This window comes from Perognathus longimembris, chromosome 9, assembly GCF_023159225.1.
Source record: "Perognathus longimembris pacificus isolate PPM17 chromosome 9, ASM2315922v1, whole genome shotgun sequence".
NCBI classification, from domain to species: domain Eukaryota; kingdom Metazoa; phylum Chordata; class Mammalia; order Rodentia; family Heteromyidae; genus Perognathus; species Perognathus longimembris.
The window spans coordinates 26,711,049-26,734,421 of NC_063169.1; the positions used below are offsets into that span (position 1 = coordinate 26,711,049).

The 23,373-nt window shown below is 40.9% G+C and overlaps 1 protein-coding gene across 1 annotated transcript; it reads left to right on the top strand.

Moving 5' to 3' along the window:
• Positions 1–567: 567 nt before the first annotated feature.
• Positions 568–23,160, top strand: Srsf12 (serine and arginine rich splicing factor 12). Its single transcript, XM_048353849.1, has 5 exons — positions 568–708; positions 10,005–10,126; positions 11,356–11,463; positions 11,614–11,755; positions 22,268–23,160. The coding sequence occupies exons 1-5, from the start codon at positions 644–646 to the stop codon at positions 22,635–22,637; spliced, it is 807 nt and encodes a 268-aa protein (XP_048209806.1). The 5' UTR covers positions 568–643; the 3' UTR covers positions 22,638–23,160.
• Positions 23,161–23,373: the final 213 nt, after the last annotated feature.

Genomic DNA, 23,373 nt, shown 5'->3' on the forward strand with positions numbered 1-23,373 from the left:
ATTATTTGTTCATCCCTTTGCTGTCTATCCTCTCCAAGGGACGGCGCCTGCCTGTTCTTTGCTATATCCTGCACCTACAACAGTGCTCTCACTCCATCAACGCCCACCGTGCACCCCCCCTCCCCAGCTCGCCATCATTACGAGAAGAATCAGAGTGCTCTGTGTGTGTGTGTGTGTGTGTGTGTGTGAAGTAGGTGAAGTGGGGTGTGCTCCCTCACAGGTAGAAAAAGCTCAATTAGGCAAGAGGCCTAGCGACTGCAGGGTCATGGGCTTGAGGACCCAACTCCGGCCCCAGCGGCCGGGGCAGAGGCATGCTTTCGGGCAGGCTCGCCCTCATCCTGGCCACGCTCTTCCTGCAGCCCCATCGCCGGCGCCCATGCTTAGATCCCTGCGACCTCAGACCCTCGCCCGCCGCCGCCGCCGCCGCCGCCGCCGCCTCCTCGGAGATGCCCGCAGCCCCCCGCCCCGCGCGGTCGGTCGGTCCGAGCGCCCAGGCTCTGCGGCTGCGCGGGGCCGAGGCCGAGGGGAGGGGGTCGCGCCGGGGGCCGTCGGAGCTGCTGTGGCGGCGCGGCGGCGGCGGCGGCGGGAGAGCGAGCGAGCCCAGCGGCCGCGGGCAGATCCCGAGCGGACGTAGGAAGCGGCCATGTCTCGCTACACGAGACCCCCCAACACCTCCTTGTTCGTCCGGAACGTGGCCGACGCCACCAGGTGAGCAGTGGGCCCCGCAGGTGGGGGATGCGGGCGCGGGGCGGGGTAACGGCCGCCGCAGACCCGGATGAGGCCCGGGTGGCGTCGCCCGCGGAGCCGCGGACCCCGGGCCTCCACGGCTTGGGTGGGACGCGCGACCCCGCGCTCTCAGGCCCGGCCCCGCGGCCGGCGGGACGCCGGGAAACCCCTCTCCCGGGTCCCGCCCCGCCCCGCCTCCGGCTGGCGGTGCCTGCGCCGGGCCCCTTTGTGGCCTGGACTGAGGGACCAGCTGGGTGAGGGCCGGCTCTAACACCGGCGCACCTGGGCCTGGCGCCCAGACCCCCGCGCGCTCGGGACGCGGCGCACACCCGGCGTCGGGCCGTGGACCAACAGAGGGTTCCTTTAGAGTTGTGACGGCAGTGCGCACCCGTAGCGCGGTCTGGATAGACTCGGCTGGCTAATCTGGATGCTCAGGAGTCATCCATCCCCATCCTTTCCCGCTCTGAGAAGTCTCTCTGCCTGGTGTCCAAATGGACATCCTAGCAGTCACGAAGGGATTATGCCATGTCGCACCTTTTCTTTTAGGGCATTCCTCAGGGAATTGGAGTGGGGACCGCATTAAATACACGCTTTGATTTCATTGGCTTTAGCCCCACCCCCTGCTAGTTTTTCATTGTTATTGTGCCTAAGGGACTGCTGAGTTTTAATGACTTGATTGGGAGCTAGACAGATACAAATATATGTAGTTCTTGACTTCTTAACCATAGTTTACCTTTGTGTTATTTTTTTTTAAATTTGACCTTTACAAACTATAGTCTGAGTTAATAGAACTTGGTTAACAAGTAAAAAGATGCTCTGTTCCATCACATAGAAAAGCAAAATTTGTTATTTGGGTAAAATTTAAAAGGGGGCGGGGTTGGGGATGTGGCCTAGTGGCAAGAATGCTTGCCTCATATACATGAAGCCCTAGGTTCGATTCCTCAGCACCACATTTATAGAAAATGGCAGAAGTGGCGCTATGGCTTAAGTTGGCAGAGTGCTAGCCTTGAGCAAAAAGAAGCCAGAAACAGTGCTCAGGCCCTGAGTTCAAGCCCCAGGACTGGAAAAAACAAAAACAAAACAGTAAGAGATCACTTGAAGACTTAGTACCCACCAAGTATCTTTTTTTTGGTTGGTCCTGAGGCTTGAACTCTGAGCCTAGATGCTGTCCCCGAGCTGCTTTGCTCAAGGCTAGTTATCACTTTGAGCCACAGTTCCACTTCCTGTTTTTGAGTGGTTAATTGGAGGTAAGAGTCCCAGGAACGTGGATCCTCTGATCTCAGCTTCCTGAGCAGCTAGGATTACAGGCATGGGCCTCTAGTGCCTCGTTGCATCAAGTATCTTTAAACATGTTTATAGGTAAACTCCAATTCCCTCTCCCTGTCTCTCTCTCCCACTCTCTCCTTCCTCTCCCCCTCTTCCTTTCCCTTTCCCTCTCCCCCTCCCCTTCTCCCTCTTTCTCTCTTTCTCCTCTCATTTCTCTCCCCTCTTCCTCTCACTCTCCCTGGCCTTCTCCTCCTCCCTTTACCTCTTTATCTCTCTCTCCTTTTCTCTGTCCTCCCTCTCTCTCTTTCCCTTCTGCCTGCTCTCCCCTTTTTTGTGTGAACTTTCAGTTGGCTTTTCTGCTCAAGACTAGTGGTCTGCCACTTGAGCCACACCTCCACTTCTGGCTTTTTGCTAGAGATGAGATTTGTCTGCCCCGGCTGGCTTTGAACCACAATTCTCAAATCTCAGCCTTGGTAGGATTACAGGCATGGGTCATTGGTGCAGCATGGTTTCCAATTCTAATTGCTGCAGGAGCCAGCCAGGCGACCATAAATGAGCTAGTCTGTTAGGTTGTAAGGCACAGTAGAGGGCTGTGGGCAATAACAAAAAAGCACAAGTGCCATCTTAAGGGAAGAGAAATGGCTACTGAGCTCTCTATTGACTAAATAGCTGCCCTGCAGACATTTGGTACATTAAGAAATCTCTATATTTTGTGGTAAGCTTAATTATAATATTTTAGCATTTATTAAGTTAAATAGTATGAAATACCATGTTTGTAATTTAGAAGCTGTAAATATTGACCATTTCTTACACAGGTTAAAGCACATCTGGGTTGGGGATGTAGCTCAGTGGTAAGGAGCTTACCCAGCATGCATGTGGCTCGGGGATGAACCTTACACAAAAAGTCTTATCCTAAATAATAATATACTTCTGCATGTTACATCTAGCCTGGGATCTACATAATCCACTATTGAATACTGAGGCTGATGATGGAGATTTACTGATTTCCTTTTCTGTTTTCACTTTTTAGCACTGCCACTGCAGAGGTTATATTTTGGAGTTTGTATTGTATTAATGAAATAATTGCTAACATTTATTAAATACTAGGTGACAAGTGTTGTACTCAAAATTTTATATATATTATTTAGTTTTCACATTGGCCTGTATGATTTTTTTTTTGTCTCTTTTTGGTACTGGGGATTGAACCCAAAACATTGCAACACTCGTGAGGCAAGCACTTTGCCACTGAGCTACCTCCCAGCCCCTAGCCTGTATGTTTTTAACTGACTCTATACAGACAAAAGCATCAAGGCTTAACTAGATATATTTACATGTTTTATCTGCTACATATGTAGCAGGTGAGTGGTATTGACAGTTTTCCTAACAGTGATGACAGAATCACCATATATAAGCAACTTGTTGTACAAGTTGGGATTCAGTGTAAGTTAACTAGCATTATGACATCTTGACACATTTTAAGCTAGCTTGAAAATAATTGGGGGCTGGGAATGTGGCTTAGTGGTAGAGTGCTTGCCTACCATGCATGAAGGCTTGGATTCAATTCCTGAGCATCACATAAACAGCCTTGAGCAAAAAGAAGCCAGGGACAGTGCCCAGGCCCTGAGTTCAAGCCCCAGTACTGGCAAAAAAAAAAAAAAAGTAAAGAAAATAAAATAATTGGGCTAAAATTATTAAACAAAACCCAAAATCTTTTAAGATTATATATGCAGTATGATTTCGATTATATGAGAAAGAGGAAAAGATGAACCATATATAGAAAATGAGACTGGAAAGAAATCCAATGGGTGTTAGAACTTGGCTGATTTTTTTCAAACCTCCCCCCACCCCATCCCATTGGTCATGGGGCTTGAACTCAGAGCCAAGGTACTGTCCCTGAACTCTTTCACTCAAGGTTAGTGTTCTACTACCTCTTGGAGCCACAGCTCAACTTCTCATTTTCTGGTGGCTAATTGGAGATAAGAGTCTCACAGAGTTTCTTGCCTAGGCTGGCTATGAACTGTGAGCCTCTTGAATAGCTAGGATTACAGGCATGAGCCATCAGCACCCCGCTAGCAGCATTCTTTGATTATAGTATATAGTAGACTATATTTTAAGGAATAAAATTTAGCAACCTAGCTAGGATGGGACTTTTTCAGCCTGATAAAAGGTGGTTATGAAAAAAGTAAAGCTAATCTTATAACTTAAGAGAAGGTTGCCTATTCTGACAACCTCCATTTAGTATTTTATTATAGGTCCTGACCAGATAATAAAAGACATAAAAATTGGTAAAGTAGAAGTAAAACTAGTCTTGCTGGTTTGCTGCTGTTGTTTTAACACAGAAAACATCACAGACTTAACAGAAAAACTACAATGAATAGTTTAATAAGTTATATGACTACAAGATAAAATTATAAAAACTTTATTTCTAGGTATTAACAAAGATAAGTGAAAATAATAAAAATGTAATGACAGTTCTCATTACATTAGGATAAAAAGCATACTTAGGGAGTTGTGAGTGCTGTAATTCAAGCACTCAGAAGACAGGAAGAGTGTGAATTTGAAGCCAGCCTGGGCTACACAGCAAGAACTTGTCTCAAAAAAGGTAAACTTGGGAATAAACTTAAACCAAAAATATTGAAAATCCTTTGCAATAGCCTTACTCATGCATGTAGTCCAGGCAGACAAATCTGTGAGACTCTTATTTCCAATTAACCAGCTAAAAGCTGGAATTGGAGGTATACTTAAGTGGTAGAGTGCCAGCCTTGACCCAGACAAAAGCCTAAGTTCAAACTCTAGCACTGATCCTCTCAAAAAAAATCATTTGCCTTGAAAAGTATGATGCACTGCCAAGAAAAAATTTAAGTTCTTGGTACATTGGTAGGTATATCATATTCATATATTGGAAAACATATTATCATTTCTCTTCCAGCTGACTTATAATCAAGGAAATTCTTTTTTTTTTTTTTTTTTTTGGCCAGTCGTGGGCCTTGGACTCAGGGCCTGAGCACTGTCCCTGGCTTCTTCCCGCTCAAGGCTAGCACTCTGCCACTTGAGCCACAGCGCCGCTTCTGGCCGTTTTCTGTATATGTGGTGCTGGGGAATCGAACCTAGGGCCTCGTGTATCCGAGGCAGGCACTCTTGCCACTAGGCTATATCCCCAGCCCTAAAGTTCTTTTTTTAATGGAAACTGACATAATGATAATGATATGCCAGGATCTGTAAGAGCCAGGCACTGGTGGCTCATGCCTATAATCCTAGCTACTCGCAGTTCAAAGCAGCCAAGGAAGGAACATCTCAGAGACTCTTATCTCCAATTAACGACCAGAAAACTGAAAGTGGTGCTGTGGCTCTAGTGGGACAGCACCCCTGCCCAAAGCTCAAGCCCCATTACCGACAAAAAAAATCTGTAAGAGCCAAAATAATGTGGAAAAGAGGACATTAAAGCTGGAGGACTTAAACTACCTTACTTCTAGCTTTTAAAAGATTTAGTAACCATGGCAATGTCACAATTGGCCTACAGGTAGAGAAATAGGTCAGGAGAATAGCACCAAGAGTCTGTAAGTAACCTACACTTAACAAAGTTAATTGATTTTTGACAAAGGCAGCAAAGCAATCCAGTGGAAAAGGACAAATGGTGCTGGAACAACTGAATGGGGAAAAGCAAACTGCAACTGTATTGTTAGCTTACATTAAAATTCATCCTGGGTCACTGATCTTTTTTTTTTTTTTTTTTTTTACAAAGTAGTAAGCCTTTATTTTCTTGTTCTTTTTTATATTTAATTTATTTATTAATTGAACACAAATTTTTTGACAAGGTGTTGTGCAAAAAGGGTACAGTTACATACTAGGGCAGTGTGTACATTTCTTGTGATATCTTACGCCCTGTTTTTCTATCCCTTCTCTAGATCAGGTAGACATATATACAATATACAATGTATCAAGAACATATACAGTAGCCACGTGGCCACGCCCAAGAAAGTTCGCCTAGGGCTTTAAATGTAATGTCAATATTAGACAATATGTTGACAGTAGTCTTATATGAATGTACATACATAGCTTTTGAGCTATTTTATTCCCCTGAGAGGTCAATTTTGGGTCACTGATCTTTTGATGTAAAACATAAAACTAGAAAGCATACAAAATTATCTTTATGATCTAGGAATAGGCAAAGATTTCTTTTTTAAAAATTGAGTTTAAGTTACTACATATATTTCACAGTACACATTTTCACCTTCACAATGATGAGAATTATCATTCTACTCTACATAGCTTACAAAGTCTATGAACTTTAACAATAAAGCATTTCCTCCATTTCGGGTGATATGTACTTTTCCTTTTGTTTAGTAATATCTGTTCCCTCTTCCACTCCCATTCCTTCCTTGCCATCCCCACTCATGAGTTGCTTAGTTCACTTTCATCCATGCCCGATGTAATTGATGGTTGTCCTCTCTGTTATATTATTATTTTCACCCACTTTCCACTCATTCTGTGCCCTCTTCCCCGCTTCCCTTGGGTGTGTTCCTGTATGTCCCATATATGAGGTAGGGAATATAGAGTCATCTAAAAATAATAGGACATTTTCAGATGAGAACCTTTCTTTTCTTATCTTTGGAGTTCCTTGAGGTCCTTGAGTCTTGCTATTTGGTGCTTTTCTCCCACGGCTGTCCTCTTGTTTTTACTGTATTTTGGTATCTTGATTCCTGTTTACTTTGTTTAATCTCATTGCATTTTAAATCTCTAACACCTGCATATCAGGGAGACTGTTTGTCTCTCTGTTCTTGGCTTATCTCGCTCAACATGATTTGTTCTAGTTCCATCCATTTCCCAGCAAATGCCATTATTTTATCTTTCTAATGGCAGTGTAAAATTCCATTGTATATAGGTACCACATTTTTTTTAATACATTCATCTGTAGTGGGGTATCTGAGTTGTTTTTATATCTTGGCTATTGTGAACAGTGCAGCAATGAATATGGAGGTACAGGTGTCCTTGTCATATCCTGGTTCCTGTTGCTCAGGATAGTGGTATGGCTGGGTCTATGTTTAGTTTTTGAGGAGTCTCCAGACTGCTTTCCAGAGTGGTTGCACTAGTTTACATTCCCACCAGCCAGTGCAGTAGGGCTCCTCTTTTCTCCACATCCCTCCAGCATTTGTTGTTGTCTGAATTCAGAATATAAGCCATTCTTATTAGGATAAAGTGGTATCTCAGTGTTGTTTCTATTTGCATTTCCTTTATGGCCAGGGATGGTGAGCATTTCCTCATGTGTTTCTTTTGCCATTTTTATTTCTTCTTCTGAGAAGTGTCTATTTAGTTCCTTTGCCCATTTAGTGATTGGTTTTATTAGGTTTGGAAGGGGTAAGTTTCTTGAGCTCCCTGAATATGATGTATATTAGGCCTTTTTCTGTTGCATTGCTGGTAAATATTTTTTTTCCCAGTTGTTTGGCTGTCTTTCTAGTTTAGTAGCAATGTCTTTAGCTGTTCAGAATCTTTTTATTTTAATATAGTCCCATTTGTCTAGTCTCTCTGCTATCTGTTGTGCCCCTGGCACTCTGTTCAGGAAGTTCCTGCCTGAGGCAAAGATTTCATATAAGACAAAGAAAGCAGTTAGCATAAATGAAAAAAATATATATATATATACTGATACATTAGATTTTACCAAAATTACCAAACCACAAACTGAGAGAGAAAATATTCACAAAATACATCCTGACAAAGGATTTGTTTCCAGAACATACAAACTTTAACAACTTAACAATAAAAAGACAAACTATAGCAAGGCACTGGTGGCTCACACCTGTAATCCTAGCTACTCAGGAGGCTGAGATCTGAAGATCATAGTCCAAAGCCAGCTTGGGCAGGAAAGTCAGTGAGACTCCTTATCTCCAATTAACCACCAGAAAACCAGAAGTGGCGCTGTGGCTCAAATGGTAGAGTGGTAGCCTTGAACTGAAGAGCTCAGGAACAATGCCCAGGCTCAGAGTTTGAGCCCCGCAACTGGAAAAAAAAAAAAAAAAGACAAATGTTACTTAAAATGGACAAATCTGTTTGTGGTGGTACATACTTCATAGTTGTAAATTGTAGCCCTAGGGGAGACTAGGCAGGAGGATTGTGAGCTCAAGGCCAGTAGGGCTACATAGCCAGCACCTGTTTCAAAAAATGGTGCCTGTTGCTGTAAGGGATGATTCACATATTCAGGAGTACTTGAGAATCTTTACCCAACTCCCATAGGAGCAAGAACTGTGCTTTTGTTTTTTTGTTATTCCAGTAGAGCCTGGCACCTATTTGTTGAATGACTAGGTGAAAGAAAAAAAGACATTGTTGCTGTCCTTTTAAGCTAAGTAGGTAGTAGACAAAACTGTTATAGTAAGTGAATAAAGTATGCCATAGTAGTTTTGAGTGTGCTGACTATCATCTTGTGGCTATTTAGTCAGAGTTAGTTGAATTTTTATGTAATAACTGCTAAATCCTCATCTTTAGCTTTAATCAGTGATTTGTCTCCTAGTCTTGAGAAAAAAGTTAGTATAATTTGCATTATCAGTTTCAGTTGCTTATAGAACTTTTTTTTTTTTTTTTTTGGCCAGTCCTGGGGCTTGGACTCAGGGCCTGAGCACTGTCCCTGGCTTCTTTTTGCTCAAGGCTAGCACTCTGCCGCTTGAGCCACAGCGCCCCTTCTGGCCATTTTCTGTATATGTGGTGCTGGGGAATCGAACCCAGGGCCTCATGTATATAAGGCAGGCACTCTTGCCACTAGGCCATATCCCCAACCCCAGAAGATGATTCTTTTTTTTTTTTTTTTTTTTTGCTTATAGAACTTTTATGAATGTTCTGCCATCACTTTACTCATTTCTAAATCTGGAAGCTGCTTTTTCTTTTTTTCCTTTCTTCTCCCTTTTCAATCCAGTTCTTCTTCTTCAACTACTCATTCTTGTTGCTGACAACTTCTTTCTTCCATTTGCCCAAACTAGAAGCTTTGCAGACAAATCTGACTTCAGATATTTTCTCTGTGCAAATGTTTAAAGTAATCTAATTTGTTCTGAGCTTTGTGCCCAAATCTTGATACTGAATCCCAGTGATCTCCTGAAGCAGTATGTTTTAGTGGCTAATAATATGGACTAGGGTCAGAATGTAGAAGTTTTGTTTCAGATCTATGACTTGCTGGCTCAGTGACCTTAGGGAAAGATTAATCCTCACCAGTAAATAACTATAGGATTGTTCTGAGAATTAAGGGTCTTAAGGTGAGCAATGACTAGTACATAAATGACTGTAACTATCAGCTATTATTTCTAATTATTTTGTCTCTTTAATTAAATTGTAGCCCCACAAACACAAATAGTTTTATTCTTTAGTGTACTGTCTTACGTACTTGTAACAGTAGAAAGCATACGGGAGGCTGGAATTTCCTATTAAATTTGAAGATATACTAGTTACTTTGCTTTATAGTAAAACATTTAAGATTATTAGAATCTTAATTCTTGGTCTGTGTTTGGAGGATCAAAATGAATATAAACATAAAATTACAGTGAGGCAAATGAATGTGCCCTAATACAACTTGTAATAAGTCTTGTAGTGGGAGTAAGTTCTAAAGGTGGATGTACTGGGTCGGTGTTTTTGTTTTGTTCTGTTCGGTGGTACTGGTATTTGAACTCAGGACCTTGAACTTGCTAGGCAACAAATATTCTACAACTTGAGCTATGCCCTAGCCCCAACAGTCTTATTGAAATTGACTAACCTTAACAAACACCCAGAATGTTTGTAAAAATACCAATTCCAAATCCTTAATCCAGACTTTCCAAAGTAAGGGCTCTTGAGAGAGTGAACTAAAGAGCTGTTGTTGGTTTTTCCTTCTTTTTATCTTCTTTTCAAAATGTTGGGTAATTGTTACAATAATCAATTTTAGACAATGCTGGTCTAGACAACACACTTTCTTTTGAAAGTTTCAACTGGATTTCTGCAGGCAAAATATTTTAATCCAGCTATTTATATTTCTTTGCCTTATTTCTAAAACACTTCAGGCCTGAGGACTTGCGCCGTGAGTTTGGTCGATATGGCCCTATAGTAGACGTTTACATTCCACTTGACTTCTACACTCGCCGCCCAAGAGGATTTGCTTATGTTCAATATCCTTTATTTTATTGTATGAATGTGAACATACTACATATATGTGTTTAAATATATGTATATTTAGGAGCATATGAGATTAACATTGCCTAATTAAATGTGTTTATTTCTTTATCAGAAAATCTAAAGCAGTCCACAGTAGCTGGCAAGAGCCCCCAGTTTGAACCAACCTGTTAGCTAGAATCCAAGCATAAACCAAGCAGGCGATACAAAAGGCACCTAAAGTTCAAGCATCAAGGAGTAAAAAGGGAGGGTGGACACAGATATAAAGACCTGGAAGAGGGGAAGTCTTTATCAAGCGAAAGACAAAGTCAACTTTGAGACTTCGGCTTTCCTACATTTACTCAGAGTTCCAGAATCAAAGCCAAGTCTGATTTTTTTGATTCTTCATCTCTAATAAAGTCCATCTTGCAAGTCTTAAAGAGTAAAGGTCAAGGTTCAAGATCAAGTGACATTGAGGTAATTGCCAGTCTCATTTTATATTGCATTTCTTGAGCTTTTCTTGTTTGCTATTTAGAAAAAAAATCTAGTAAACAACCTCCTGAAATACATCTATTTAATTATTTTATATAGTTAATACCCAGTTAGGTTTAATATTACATAATTTATATACTTAAGGGAGGTTAGCTGTATATTTCCAATCAATGTATGTAATTCCAAATGTTTGAAAATTGTTTTATTTTTTCCTATATTTCTGCCCCAAGTACTAAACACAAGGAGTTGTATAAAATGGAAGGTTCAAAGGCAGATAACGTGTTTAAAGGGCCAAATTAATTTTTGTATTAGCTAACCTATTTGTACGATTTTGTTTCTAAGTGTTATAAATGCTATAATTAGAAAATCCTTTAATGAAAGTAATTTTAGTTTCAGAATAAAGGCTTGTTCTGCATGCTGATAATTTCAATGAAAACCCTAGTGGATCCTTTATCTGAAAGAAGGGAATGAATCCTCACAGTTTTTATAATGGTAGCCAATTTTGGATTATTTTTTCTCATATGTTATACACATATTACAGTTTTACTTATGTATATATTAAAAATCCAATATTTTGTTATATCTATTTTTATATTTACCATTTTATTTCATAGTAAGACATTTCTTTTAAAATAAAAGTCAATTTTATTCTGTTAGCGTAATAACAAGAACTTGTTTTTATCTACTAATTGCATTTTACATGTAACTAATACCTTAAAAATACTTTAATTGCTATATGATATTCATATTCAAAGTGTCCTTAACAGCTAGTCATATTTGAAGATGTTCGAGATGCTGAAGATGCTCTATATAACCTCAATAGAAAGTGGGTATGTGGCCGTCAAATTGAAATACAGTTTGCACAAGGTGATCGCAAAAGTAAGTGTGACTAAACATAAGATTTTCTTTATTTGCCAGAATGATAGAGCAATGAGTTTTTTTTTAATTCGGAATATTATAAAGTTAAATGGCTGTAACTATGGTTTTCAGACAACAAATTGTGGCATAAACCTTCTTTTCATATTCTAGCACCAGGCCAAATGAAATCAAAGGAACGTCACCCTTGTTCTCCAACTGATCATAGGAGATCAAGAAGCCCCAGCCAAAGGAGAACTAGAAGTAGAAGTTCTTCATGGGGAAGAAACAGGAGGCGGTCAGATAGCCTTAAAGAGTGAGTACTTGATACAGAAGATTGAAACTTTATTTTCTACTGTTCGTAGAAAACACTTTACAGCTGCTAAAACTGGCCATTTGAATCATTTTGTTTAGTGGACATAATCAATTCTTACAAGATATGCTCCTTATCTGTCATACATTCTTTTGTTTTGTGCTGGTCTGGGGGCTAGGTGCTGTCCTTGAGCTTTTTTGTATGAAGTTAGTATTATACCACTTGAACCAGAGCTCTACTTTTGGCCTTTTTGGTGGTTGATTGGAGATAAGAGCCTCACAGACTTTCCTGCCTGGGCTGGCTTTGAACCTTCATCCTCAGATCTCAGCCTCCTGAGTAACTAGGATTACAATTATGAGCCACCAGTGCCTAGCTCTCCAGTTCTGAATTTTTTTTTTTTGGCCAGTCCTGGGCCTTGGACTCAGGGCCTGAGCACTGTCCCTGGCTTCTTCCCGCTCAAGGCTAGCACTCCGCCACTTGAGCCACAGCGCCGCTTCTGGCCGTTTTCTGTATATGTGGTGCTGGGGAATCGAACCTAGGGCCTCGTGTATCCGAGGCAGGCACTCTTGCCACTAGGCTATATCCCCAGCCCCTCCAGTTCTGAATTTTACTCATTATTTTTGAGATAGGTCCTTCCTTCACCCTCCCTCCCTCCCTCCCTCCCTCCCTCCCTCCCTCCCTCCCTCCCTCCCTTCCTTCCTTCCTTCCTTCCTTGTCTCCCTGCCTCCTTCCTTCCTTTTTACCTTCTTCCTTCTCTCTTTTCTTCTTTCCTTCCTGGAATGTGCCTGGGCTCAGTCCACCTATGTTAGGTTTTCCAGTAGCTAGGTTAGCAGATATGTTCTACTGAGTCTAGCTCTTCTTTTTTTTTTTTTGGCCAGTCGTGGGCCTTGGACTCAGGGCCTGAGCACTGTCCCTGGCTTCTTCCCGCTCAAGGCTAGCACTCTGCCACTTGAGCCACAGCGCCGCTTCTGGCCGTTTTCTGTATATGTGGTGCTGGGGAATCAAACCTAGGGCCTCGTGTATCCGAGGCAGGCACTCTTGCCACTAGGCTATATCCCCAGCCCAGTCTAGCTCTTCTTTGAGAAGAGGTCTTGTAAATATTTTTCTGCTCATGCTTGCCATGAACCTCAACTCCAACAATCTCAGCCTTCTAAGTAACTAGGATATCAGGTATGAGCCACCAGTGTTCAGCTTCACTTAGATTAGTAAGAGATAAGAGCCTAATTTCAATTTTCTACATGCTGATAAGAGGCTGCCTTTATCCAAGTTGTGTTGTGTTGAGAATCTGATGAATATAACTGTTCCTTTGGTCTGGTCTATATGTCTGTTATTGTGCCAGTACCATGTTGTTTGTTACCATAGCTCTTTAATGTAATTCAGAATCAGATACTGTAGATTCTTACAACATTTTGTGTCAGAATTTGCTCAACTTTTTTTTTACCCCCCCTCAGAATTGCTTTAGCTATTTGGGTTTTCTTTGCTTACATATAAATTTTAGGATTTTTTTGTGTTCCTGTAAAGAATGTTATAATTTCGATGAGTAGTACATTAATCTGTATATTGTTACATTTGGTAATATAGCTGTTATCACAATATTGGCTGATTATGAACATGAGAGATCCTTTTCATCTTCTGTTGTCAATTTCTTCAGTGTTTTATCATTTTCATTATAGAGTTCTTTCATCCCTCTTGCTTTGGTTTATTCCTGGCTTTTTTTGAGGCTGCTGTCAATGAGATTGTTTTCCTGGCTTTTTTCCAGCAAGTTCATTGTTGGTGTATAGAAAAGCTAATTACATCTGGATATTGGTTTTGTATCCAGTTACTCTGATGAAACTGTTCATTAGAATTTCCTGATGGAGTCTATGATCATTTATGTATAGGATCATGTCTTCTGCAAATAGGGTTAATCTGACTTCTTCCTTTTCTATTGTATCCCTTTTTCCTATTTGTATACTATCTCTTTTTCTTACCTATTGCTGTAGCTAAGAATTCAAGCACTATATTAAGAGTGGGAAGAGTGAACAATCTGCATTAGAGGAAATGCTCTCACTTTTTCCTACTCAGTTGTATATAGATTCATTCTATACAGCCTTTCTTGTGCCAAGGTATGTTCCTTCTGTTCTTAGTTTCTTTAGGGCTTTTGTCATGAAGGATATTGAGGGGTTTTTGAGTCATTTAATTATAGTTGATTTTTAAAAGTTATTTAAGACTGGGTACTAGCTAGGTTATTCTATATTTTCTTATTAGTAGATTGAATGGGTGTGGTTCAGTAGTCAAACATTCAATTTCAGTGCTTAAGAACCATTGTAAAGACCTATTCTCCACTCTTGGTGAGGAAACTTGGCTACAAAAGCTATTGTAACCAGTAAAACAACCTGTGTGTTGGTTTTTTTGTTATTGTTGTTATATCTTGAACTCAGGATCTGGGTGCTCTCCCTGAGATTTTGTACTCAAGGCAAATGTTACCATTTGTAGCCACATCGCCACTGCCAGTTTTCTGGTGGTTAAGTGGAGGTAAGAGTCTCATGGGCATTCATGCCTGGGCTAGCATTGAACCACGATCCTCAGATCCCAGCCTCCAGTAGCTAGGATGACAGGCATGAGCCATAGGTGCCCAGCTGCCCTTGTGTTTTGACACTGACTAATGAAGACTGTTCCACACTGTTGTTCCAATACCTTTAGTTGGATGTGGAAGCAAAGATCTGTCTTCATGTTCTAGGAAGACATTTGTTAACCATGGTGATACTAGCAAGGAGATAGGAGGATAGCACTAATAAATAATACATAGTGTACAGTTATATAGGGAAGGAAAAGATGGCAGCAGCTGAACCATACAAAAGCGGTTAATAAGACAGGGGAGTGAGATAAGTAGGAAAGATCTAGTTAAGAGACAGAAAAAATTGCTACACAGAAGGTTGAGCGCTGAAGACAGGTTCAGAGACAGCTTGAACAGAAAAGTTCATGAGACTTATCTCCAACTAACCAGCAAAATCCTAGACTGGAGGCATGACTCAAGTGACTGAGTGAAAACAGTAAGTTCAAGCCTCAGTACTAGCACACACACACAAAAAATAGCAACAAAGCAAAATGAACTTATAAAACAAAGAATTCTTTGGGGTATGTGTGTGTGTGTGTGTGTGTGTGTGTTTCCTCTCTGTGGGGTGCAAGAGGCTGTGTATATCACATAATTTAATTTAGAGGGACTAGGTGCAAGGCTCTGATACACCCAGCAGTCACTGCATGGAGCCAAGTGACAGATCTCTGAGGCTAATCTTATCTGTGTTACTTGGAGTTAATGTCTCTGGTCTTGTCTGCCTCAACTAGCTTCAAAGTTGATCCTCAGATTTCAGCCTCCTTAGTAGGATTATAGGCATGAGTCAACAGTGCTGAACAATCTAATCCTTCTTGCCACTCCTTTGAGCATACTACTGAAAACAATCTAGACATTTACTGCAGTGCCCATCAAAATCTCAATGGTATTCTTTTTTTTTTTTTGGCCAGTCCTGGGCCTTGGACTCAGGGCCTGAGCACTGTCCCTGGCTTCTTCCCGCTCAAGGCTAGCACTCTGCCACTTGAGCCACAGCGCCGCTTCTGGCCGTTTTCTGTATATGTGGTGCTGGGGAATCGAACCTAGGGCCTCGGGTATACCGAGGCAGGCACTCTTGCCACTAGGCTATATCCCCAGCCCTCAATGGTATTCTTCATAGCAATAGAAAAGTCAACCCTAAACTTCATATGAAATCATGAAAAATTCAAAATAGCAGAAGTAATCCTAAGCAAAAACAGGATGTTGGAGGTATCACAATACCAGACTACAAATTATATACAGAACCATGACGACAAAAAGTTTGGTATTGGCACAAAAACAGACATTAAGAGCAATGGAACAGAATAGAAGATACAGAAATAAAACCACACAACTACAGCCATCTGATTTTTTGACAAAAGAGCCAAAAAAAAAAAAAACCCAAAACAAAAAACAACTTTACCCGAAGAAGATAGTATCTTCAACAGATGGGGCTAGGGTAACTGGTATCCCTGTGAAAAAGACTAGGCCCCTATTCTTTACCCTATATAAAAACCAATTCCAAATGAGTCAAAGAACTCAAAGTAAAACCTTAAAACTACTACGAAAAACATAGCAAAAACTGGGAGACATAGACATAGGTAATTTTTTCTGAATAAGACTACAATAGCATAGCAAACAGGAGCATAAATTGGCAAATATGATGTCATCAAATCTAAAGTTTGTGAGCATCGAAGAAAATAATTACCAGAATCAAGAAACAACCCATGGAATGAGAGAAAATCTTTAGCAACAAGCTATAAAGGTTTAATATCTACAATATACAAAGAACAAATGGGCAAACAAATAGATGACAAATTGTTCACATCCTTAGCAATCATGGAAATGCAAATCAAAATGATACTAAGATTTCATCCTACCCCCAGTCAGAGTGGCACTATTCAAGAAAACAAATACTGACCAGGTGCCCATGGCTCAAGCCTATAATCCTAGGTACTCCTTAGGCTGAGATCTGAGGATTGCAGTTTACCCATGTGAGACTCTTATCTCCAGTTAACCACGCAAAAACCAGAAGTGGTGCTGTGGCTCTCAGTAGCCTTCAGCACAAAGAGGTTCAAGGACAGTGCCCAGATCTAGAGTTCACAAAAACAGCAACAACAGATACTGATAATTATGTGTGTGTGTGTGTGTGTGTGTGTGTGTGTTGGGGGATGGGAGGGGGAGACTCCTATACACTATTGGTAGGGATGTAAACTAGTGCAACCACTATGGATATCAGTAAACTACTGCAACTACTATAGAAATCAGTATGGAAGTTCCTCAAAGCAAAACCAGATGTTTTAGACATTCTACTCTTGGTCATATATCCTAAGGAGGTCCAGTCAATATACAGGAAAGACAGTTACATACCCAGGTTTATTGCAGCCCTGTTCACAATAGCCAAACTCTGGAATCAGCCACATTGCCCAAAAGAGCCAACAAGTCAATAAAGAAAATGTGTGTGTTGTATTAGAACAGTCAAATGGGGTGTGTGTGTGTGTATTTGCCAGAGAAAAAAAGGAAATGTCTGCTGGGTGCTGGTGGCTCACATCTGCAATCTTAGCTACTCAGGAGGCTGAGATCTGATGATCAAGGTTCAAAGCCAGCCCAGGCAGGAAAGTCTATGAGACTCTTCCCGCCAGTTAACTACTAGAAAACTGGAAGTGGTGCTGTGGCTCAAAGTGGAAGAGCACTAGCCTTGAGCAAAAGAGCTCAGGAACAGCGACCAGGCCTTGAGTTCAAGCATCATGTCCAACAACAACAAAAATAGTCATTTTCAGGAAAATGAATGGATCAACAAGGAAAGAGATTAGCCAGACTCAAAAAACAATAATCAGGACTGGGAATGTGGCTTAGTGGTAGAGTGCTTTCCTAACATGCATGAAGCCATGGGTTCAATTCCTTAGTACCACATAAACAGAAAAAGCTGGAAGTGGTGCTGTGGCTCAAGTGGTAGAGTGCTAGCCTTGAGCAAAAGCAGCTCAGGGACAGTGTCCAGGCCCTGGGTTCAAGTCCCAGGACTGGCAAAAAACAAAAAAACAATCATCAGATATTTTCACTCATTTGTTGGAATATAAACGTAAAGTGATAATAGTAATGGTAATGAGACAAATGTAACCAGGTGGCTCATGCCTGTAATCTTAGCTACTCAGGATGCTGAGATCTGAGGATCAAGGTTCAAAGCCAGACAAGGCAGGAAAGTCTGTTAGACTCATCTCCAGTTAACCATCAGAAACCTGAAAGTGGAGCTGTGGCTCAAAGTGGTGGAGTGCTAGCCTTGAGCAAAAGAGCTCAAGGACAAGGCCCAGGCCCAGAGTTCAAGCCCCATAACTGACAAAAAAAAAGTAAACTGTAGGACTGAGGTTTGCAGCTATCCCAGCAGGAAAGTCATGAGATGCCATCTCCAGTTAACCAGCAAAAAAGCCAGACTACAGCATGACTCAAGCTGTACAGCACCAACTATGATCAAGAAGGCTGAGCAAGAGCGCAAGTCTGAGTTCAAACTTAAAAAAAATTGCAAGAGGGGATATTAAGGACTGAGAAGGTAGTGTGAGAAGGGAAGGAGACAGAGAATTAAGAAAAAATAAAATTAGCTATGTGTGGCGATACATACCTGTGATCCCAACACTTTAGGAGGCTTAAGCAAGAGGATCAGAACTTTCTGGCAACCCTGGGCTACATAGTGAGTTTGAGGCTGGCCTGGGCTACATAGCAAGACTCTGTTAAAAAGAAGGAGGAGGAGAAGGGAGGAGAGAAGGGAGAAAGGAGGAGGAAGAGGAAGAAGAGAGAAAGAGAAAGAAAACAACAAAGTTCTCTCTTCTCTCCTTTAAGGGGCACTGACAGGAACCTATTATGCCAGTAGCTTCAGGGTCAGGCATCCTGTATCATCAACCACTGAGAATACAAAGGCAGTTATTTGTTTGCTGAGGGCTGTTCAGGAGAGGTTATTTAACTATAGAGAAAAGTTGAGTCAAAGATGTAGAGTTCCACTTGGTGGGAAACTGGAGTCAAAAGGGAAGTGGATGCCACTTCCTAGCTGGGCAAAGCTCTGGGAGTCAAATAACTGGAAGATAGAGACTAGTGGATTGTTCTGCTGCCATGGAGTATCTCTAACATTCCCCAGAAAGCATCTTCTTGTTGCAAGATAAACACTGAGGAAAATAGAGAAGCTGAAAAAGCAGACAGATTTGTCCTCATCAGATTAAGAAAACCCACTAATACTAATCTGTCCTATTTTTTCTTACTTAAACTTCATATTTTCCTCTCCCCTTTATTTATCTTGAGACTTTTAAAACCAATGATCAATTTAAATTTTATTTTATAAATCATTTCTTTTTTCTCTTTGTTTTCATACTTGCCCTCTTCATTTGCTATGTTGTTTTTCTAGTTTACCTTGTGCTGCTTTGCTTTTTTGTTTATTCATTGTTTTGTTTTTTCAGTAGTGGGGCTTGAACTCTGGGCCTGGGCACTGTCCCTGAGCTTTTTTGCTCAAGACTAGCACTCTACCACTTTGAACCACAGAGCCACTTCTGATTTTCTTGTGGTTAATTGGAGACGAGTCTCATGAACTTTCCTGCCTAGGCTGGCTTTGAACTGTGGTCTTCACTCCTCAGCCTCTTGAGTAGCTAGGATTACAGGTGTGAGCCACCAGCGCCCAGCACTGCTGTCAGTCTTTTTGTTGCTCCTTTGAGCAATAGGTAGTCTGTCTTGTTATCTTATTTCTTATTTACTCTTTGGCTTTGGTTTCCAGCAGTTTTTCTGTGGTGTGCCTAGTATAGTTTTATTTATTCCACTTGAGGCTTATTGGAGGTTTTTGGTTGCTGTTTTTGTGCCTGTCCTAGGGCTTGAACTCAGGGCTTGAGAGCTGTCCCTAAGCACTTAACCTATTGAGCCACAGCTCTACTTCCAGCTTTTTTGGTAGTTACCTGGGGATAAGAGGCCTCAGGAACTTTTTTACTCAGGCTGGATTTGAACCACAATCCTCAGACCTCAACCTCTTTAGTTGCTGGGATTACAGGTATAAACCCTTGGGGCCCAGATTTCTTGAGGTTTTTTTGAACTCATGAGAGGATGTCATTAGATTGAGCAAATTGTAAGTCATTATCGCTTCAGATATTGCATTGAGTCTTTCCTTTTAACTATGTGACTATGTGCCACATATTGCTGATATTCTGTTCTAGATTTCTTAAAATTTCTTTTCTAGTTGCATTTCAATACAATGGTTTTCTAATGATATTTCAATTTACTATTTTTCTACCATATCTAGATTGCTACAAAGTCTATCTAATGACTTTACTTTCAGATATATTTTGTTTTTAATGTCAGGTTGTGTTTTAAAAAACCTTTTTAATGGGCTGGGAATATGGCCTAGTGGCAAGAGTGCTTGCCTCTTATACATGAAGCCCTGGGTTCGATTCCCCAGCACCACATATATAGAAAACGGCCAGAAGTGGCGCTGTAGCTCAAGTGGTAGAGTGCTAGCCTTGAGCAAAAAGAAGTCAGGGACAGTGCTCAGGCCCTGAGTCCAAGGCCCAGACCTGGCAAAAAACCCCAACACTTTTTAATAGGACTGGGGTTTGCACTCAGGGCCTCTTCACACTTGCTAGGCAGGTAAGTGTTCTACCATTTGGCCATACCTCCAGCCTATTTGTTTCTTTTTATAGATTCTAGCTTGTCACTGAAATTCCTTGTGCTTTCTAATTTTTTTCCCTTGAGCATATGAATCAAAAGTTTTACATTCCAGTATTCAAATCACTTTGGTTATGTTTCTTTTGTCTTTCACTTTTCTTTTGTTCATTTTCCTTTTGAGTCATTTGTGGGTTTTGGTTTTTTTGTTTTTGTCTGTTTTTCTGTTTGTTTTTGAGATAGGGTCTTGATATAGGCTAGGCTGGCCTGAAACCTGTTATATCCTAGGCTAGTGCCAAACTCATAATGGTCCTACCATGGCTTCATGAGAGCTGTGATTAAAAGCCAGGAGCCAGGCACTGGTGGCTCACACCTGTAGCCCTTGCAACTCAGGAGGCTGAAATCTGAGGATCACATTTTGAAACCAACTGCAGCAGGAAAGTCTGTGAGACTCTTATCTCCAATTAATCACCAAAAAGCCAGAAATAGAGCTGTGGCTCAAAGTGGTAGAGTGCTGTCCTCGAGCAAAAAATTACACACACACACACACACACACACACACACACACACACACACACACTCTCTCTCTCTCTCTCTCTATAAGCTAGGCATGGTGACATGTGTCTGTAATCCCACTTGAGATAGGAGGATCTTGAATTTGAGGCCAGCCTGGCAAGACATTGTCTTACGGAGCCAGGTCCCAGTGGCTAATGCCGGTCAACCTATTTATTCAGAAAGCTGATAGCTGAGGATTGTTTTCAGAGCCAGCCCTGGCAGGAAAGTCCCTGGTATTCTTATCTCCAATTAACTACCAAAAAAGCTAGAAGTGGAGCTGTGGCTCAAGTGACAGTACTAGCCTTGAGCATAAAAGCTCAGGGACAGCATGTAGGCCCTGAGTTCAAGCCCCAGGATCTGCACAAAACAAAATTAAAGGGAAAAAAGGGAGAATGCAAAAGAAGTAGTGACATTGTCCAAAAAGAACTGTACTCTTGCTGGGCACCAGCGCCTCACATCTGTAATCCTAGCTACCCAGGAGGCTGAGATCTGAAGATTGAAATTCATAGCCAGCCTGAGCAGGGAAGTCTGTGAGACTCTTATCTCCAATTAACTACCATAAAACCAGAAGAGGCACTGTGGCTCAAAGTGGTAGAGCAGTAGTCTTCAGCTGAAGAGCTCAGGGATAGCACCCAGGCCCAGAGTTCAAGCCCCATGACTGACAAAAAGAAAAAAGAAAAGAAAAAGAATTGTACTCTTTACCTGACTTATATAACTGCAACCCCTCTATCACTTTTATAATAACATTTTTTTTTAAAGCTGGGTGTGGTGGTACATGTCTCTAATCCCAGCACTTTGAAGGCTGAGGATCTCAAGCTCAAGATTAGTTTGAACTACACAGTGAGACCTTTCTCCCAAGAAGCGGGGCAGGCAGGGTGGATAAGAAAGAGTAACAAGGTGAATTTGATCAAAGTATATCATATGAATGCATGGAAACATCAAAAGGAAGCCACTTTGCACAATTAATACACACTACTAAAGAGAGAAACAGGAAGGGAACAACACAAAATATTATAAATTTTACTTAGGTTTGAGCTGTGTATAACCTTGTTTCTTTTAGAACTAGGATGTAACTCAGTGGCAGAGCACTTGTGTAGCATGTTTACTATTAGTTCCATCCCAAATGCTGAAAATTAAACCAACAAGTAAATAAAATTGTTTCTTGTGGTTTAGTTGGTCAGACATTTCATTGCTGTGGCAAATATGTGAAAGAAATAGCTTACTTAGAAGAGGAAGGATTTATTTTGGCTTGCAGTTTCAGAGGTCTCCATGTGTGACTGGCTGGGTGCATTTAGGTCTGTTTAGGTATGGAGGAGTGCAGTGTAGGAAGCATGTGGCAGAGGCTGCTCACTTCATAGTAGAAAGGAAGCAAAGGGAAGGAGTAGGGGAAAATACATCTTTCCAGCACTCGCTCCCAGTGATCTGCTTCCTCCAAGTCCCCACCTCTTACTTTTACCACCTCCTAGTAATGCCATTATTTATACATCAAGGGATTCATCCCTTGATGGTTAGAGCACTCATGATCCAGTCACTTTCCAAAGGCCACCAGAAGGCAACCAGGTCCCCAATACCATGAGTCTACAGGGGACAATTCATAGTTAGCATATTTAGTTCATATTTAGCATATTTAAATTTAGTGAGAATATAAATGCCTGAAAGTGTTATTTCTTGCTTTTTTATTATTTCCTGAAGTTTCCATATTGAAAGCGTTATTTCTTAACCTGCTGTTTCATGTGAAATATGTGCTCTAACTTTGTGGATGTTTGCAGGTCTCGACACAGGCGATTTTCTTACAGCCAGTCTAAATCTCGTTCCAAATCACTACCAAGGCGCTCTACCTCAGCAAGGCAGTCAAGAACTCCAAGAAGGAATTCTGGTTCTAGAGGACGGTCAAGGTCAAAGTCCTTACAAAAAAGGTCCAAGTCAATAGGAAAATCACAATCAAGTTCACCTCAAAAGCAGACTAGCTCAGGAACAAAATCAAGATCGCATGGAAGACATTCTGACTCTATAGCAAGATCCCCATGTAAATCTCCCAAAGGGTATACTAATTCTGAAACTAAAGCACAAACAGCAAAACATTCACATTTTCGGTCACATTCCAGATCTCAGAGTTATCGTCATAAAAACAGTTGGTGAACAGCAACTGAAGCACTCACTACATAGTCTTTAAGTTATGAAACTTCTGATTATGTTAAATAAAAATTCTTCAAGGCTTACAAAAATGAGTTGATACTACTTGGGCATGTGAAAGAATAAAATCGCTGTAGTTTTGGATTAATAAATATTTCTTATCAATTTAAGGGCTCACACCACAAATTATGATGTTTAATGTCACCATTCTATGGACTTTGTTCACATTATAGCAGGAGGGTACTTTTCCAAATGAATGGGTAAAATGGAGTCAATTTGGAAAATTTCACTGAGTAAATATTGATAGTACCTTTTAACAAAAATATTTTTGACTCTAAAGCATTTTTCATTTAAAAAGTATTATGCATATAGCAGACTTATACTGTTTGACACATGGTTAGCTGTGTCATTTGTTTAAGCTTAGGCCAATTCCTAGTTGGTAGCTGAAATTTATAATCTTCCAAAATTTCAAAAAGTAGAATTTATGTAAGGAATAAGTATTCAAAAGATAAATTATCTTTGCGCTCAAAGATGATTTCATTTTTATTGGATAGATCAGTTGACATTGTTATAGATTATATTCACTTAAGACATGAAAACACTTTAGAGATGCTGGATTTTGCATGGTTTGAGACTGCTTCTCTAAAAATCATGGTATTCAAAACTCACAAATCCAAAAATATTCATGTTAAGCCTTACACATTCAAAGATTAGTACATTTTATATAAAATAGTATTTTATA

Bases quoted from the DNA above. Each gene is read 5' to 3' on its own strand.
- Srsf12 (XM_048353849.1), top strand. From the start codon at position 644: ATGTCTCGCTACACGAGACCCCCCAACACCTCCTTGTTCGTCCGGAAC. The intron at 10,127-11,355 runs GTATGAATGTGA...CTTAACAGCTAG, and splicing joins TCAATATCCTTTATTTTATT to TCATATTTGAAGATGTTCGA. The intron at 11,464-11,613 runs GTAAGTGTGACT...TTCATATTCTAG, and splicing joins TGCACAAGGTGATCGCAAAA to CACCAGGCCAAATGAAATCA.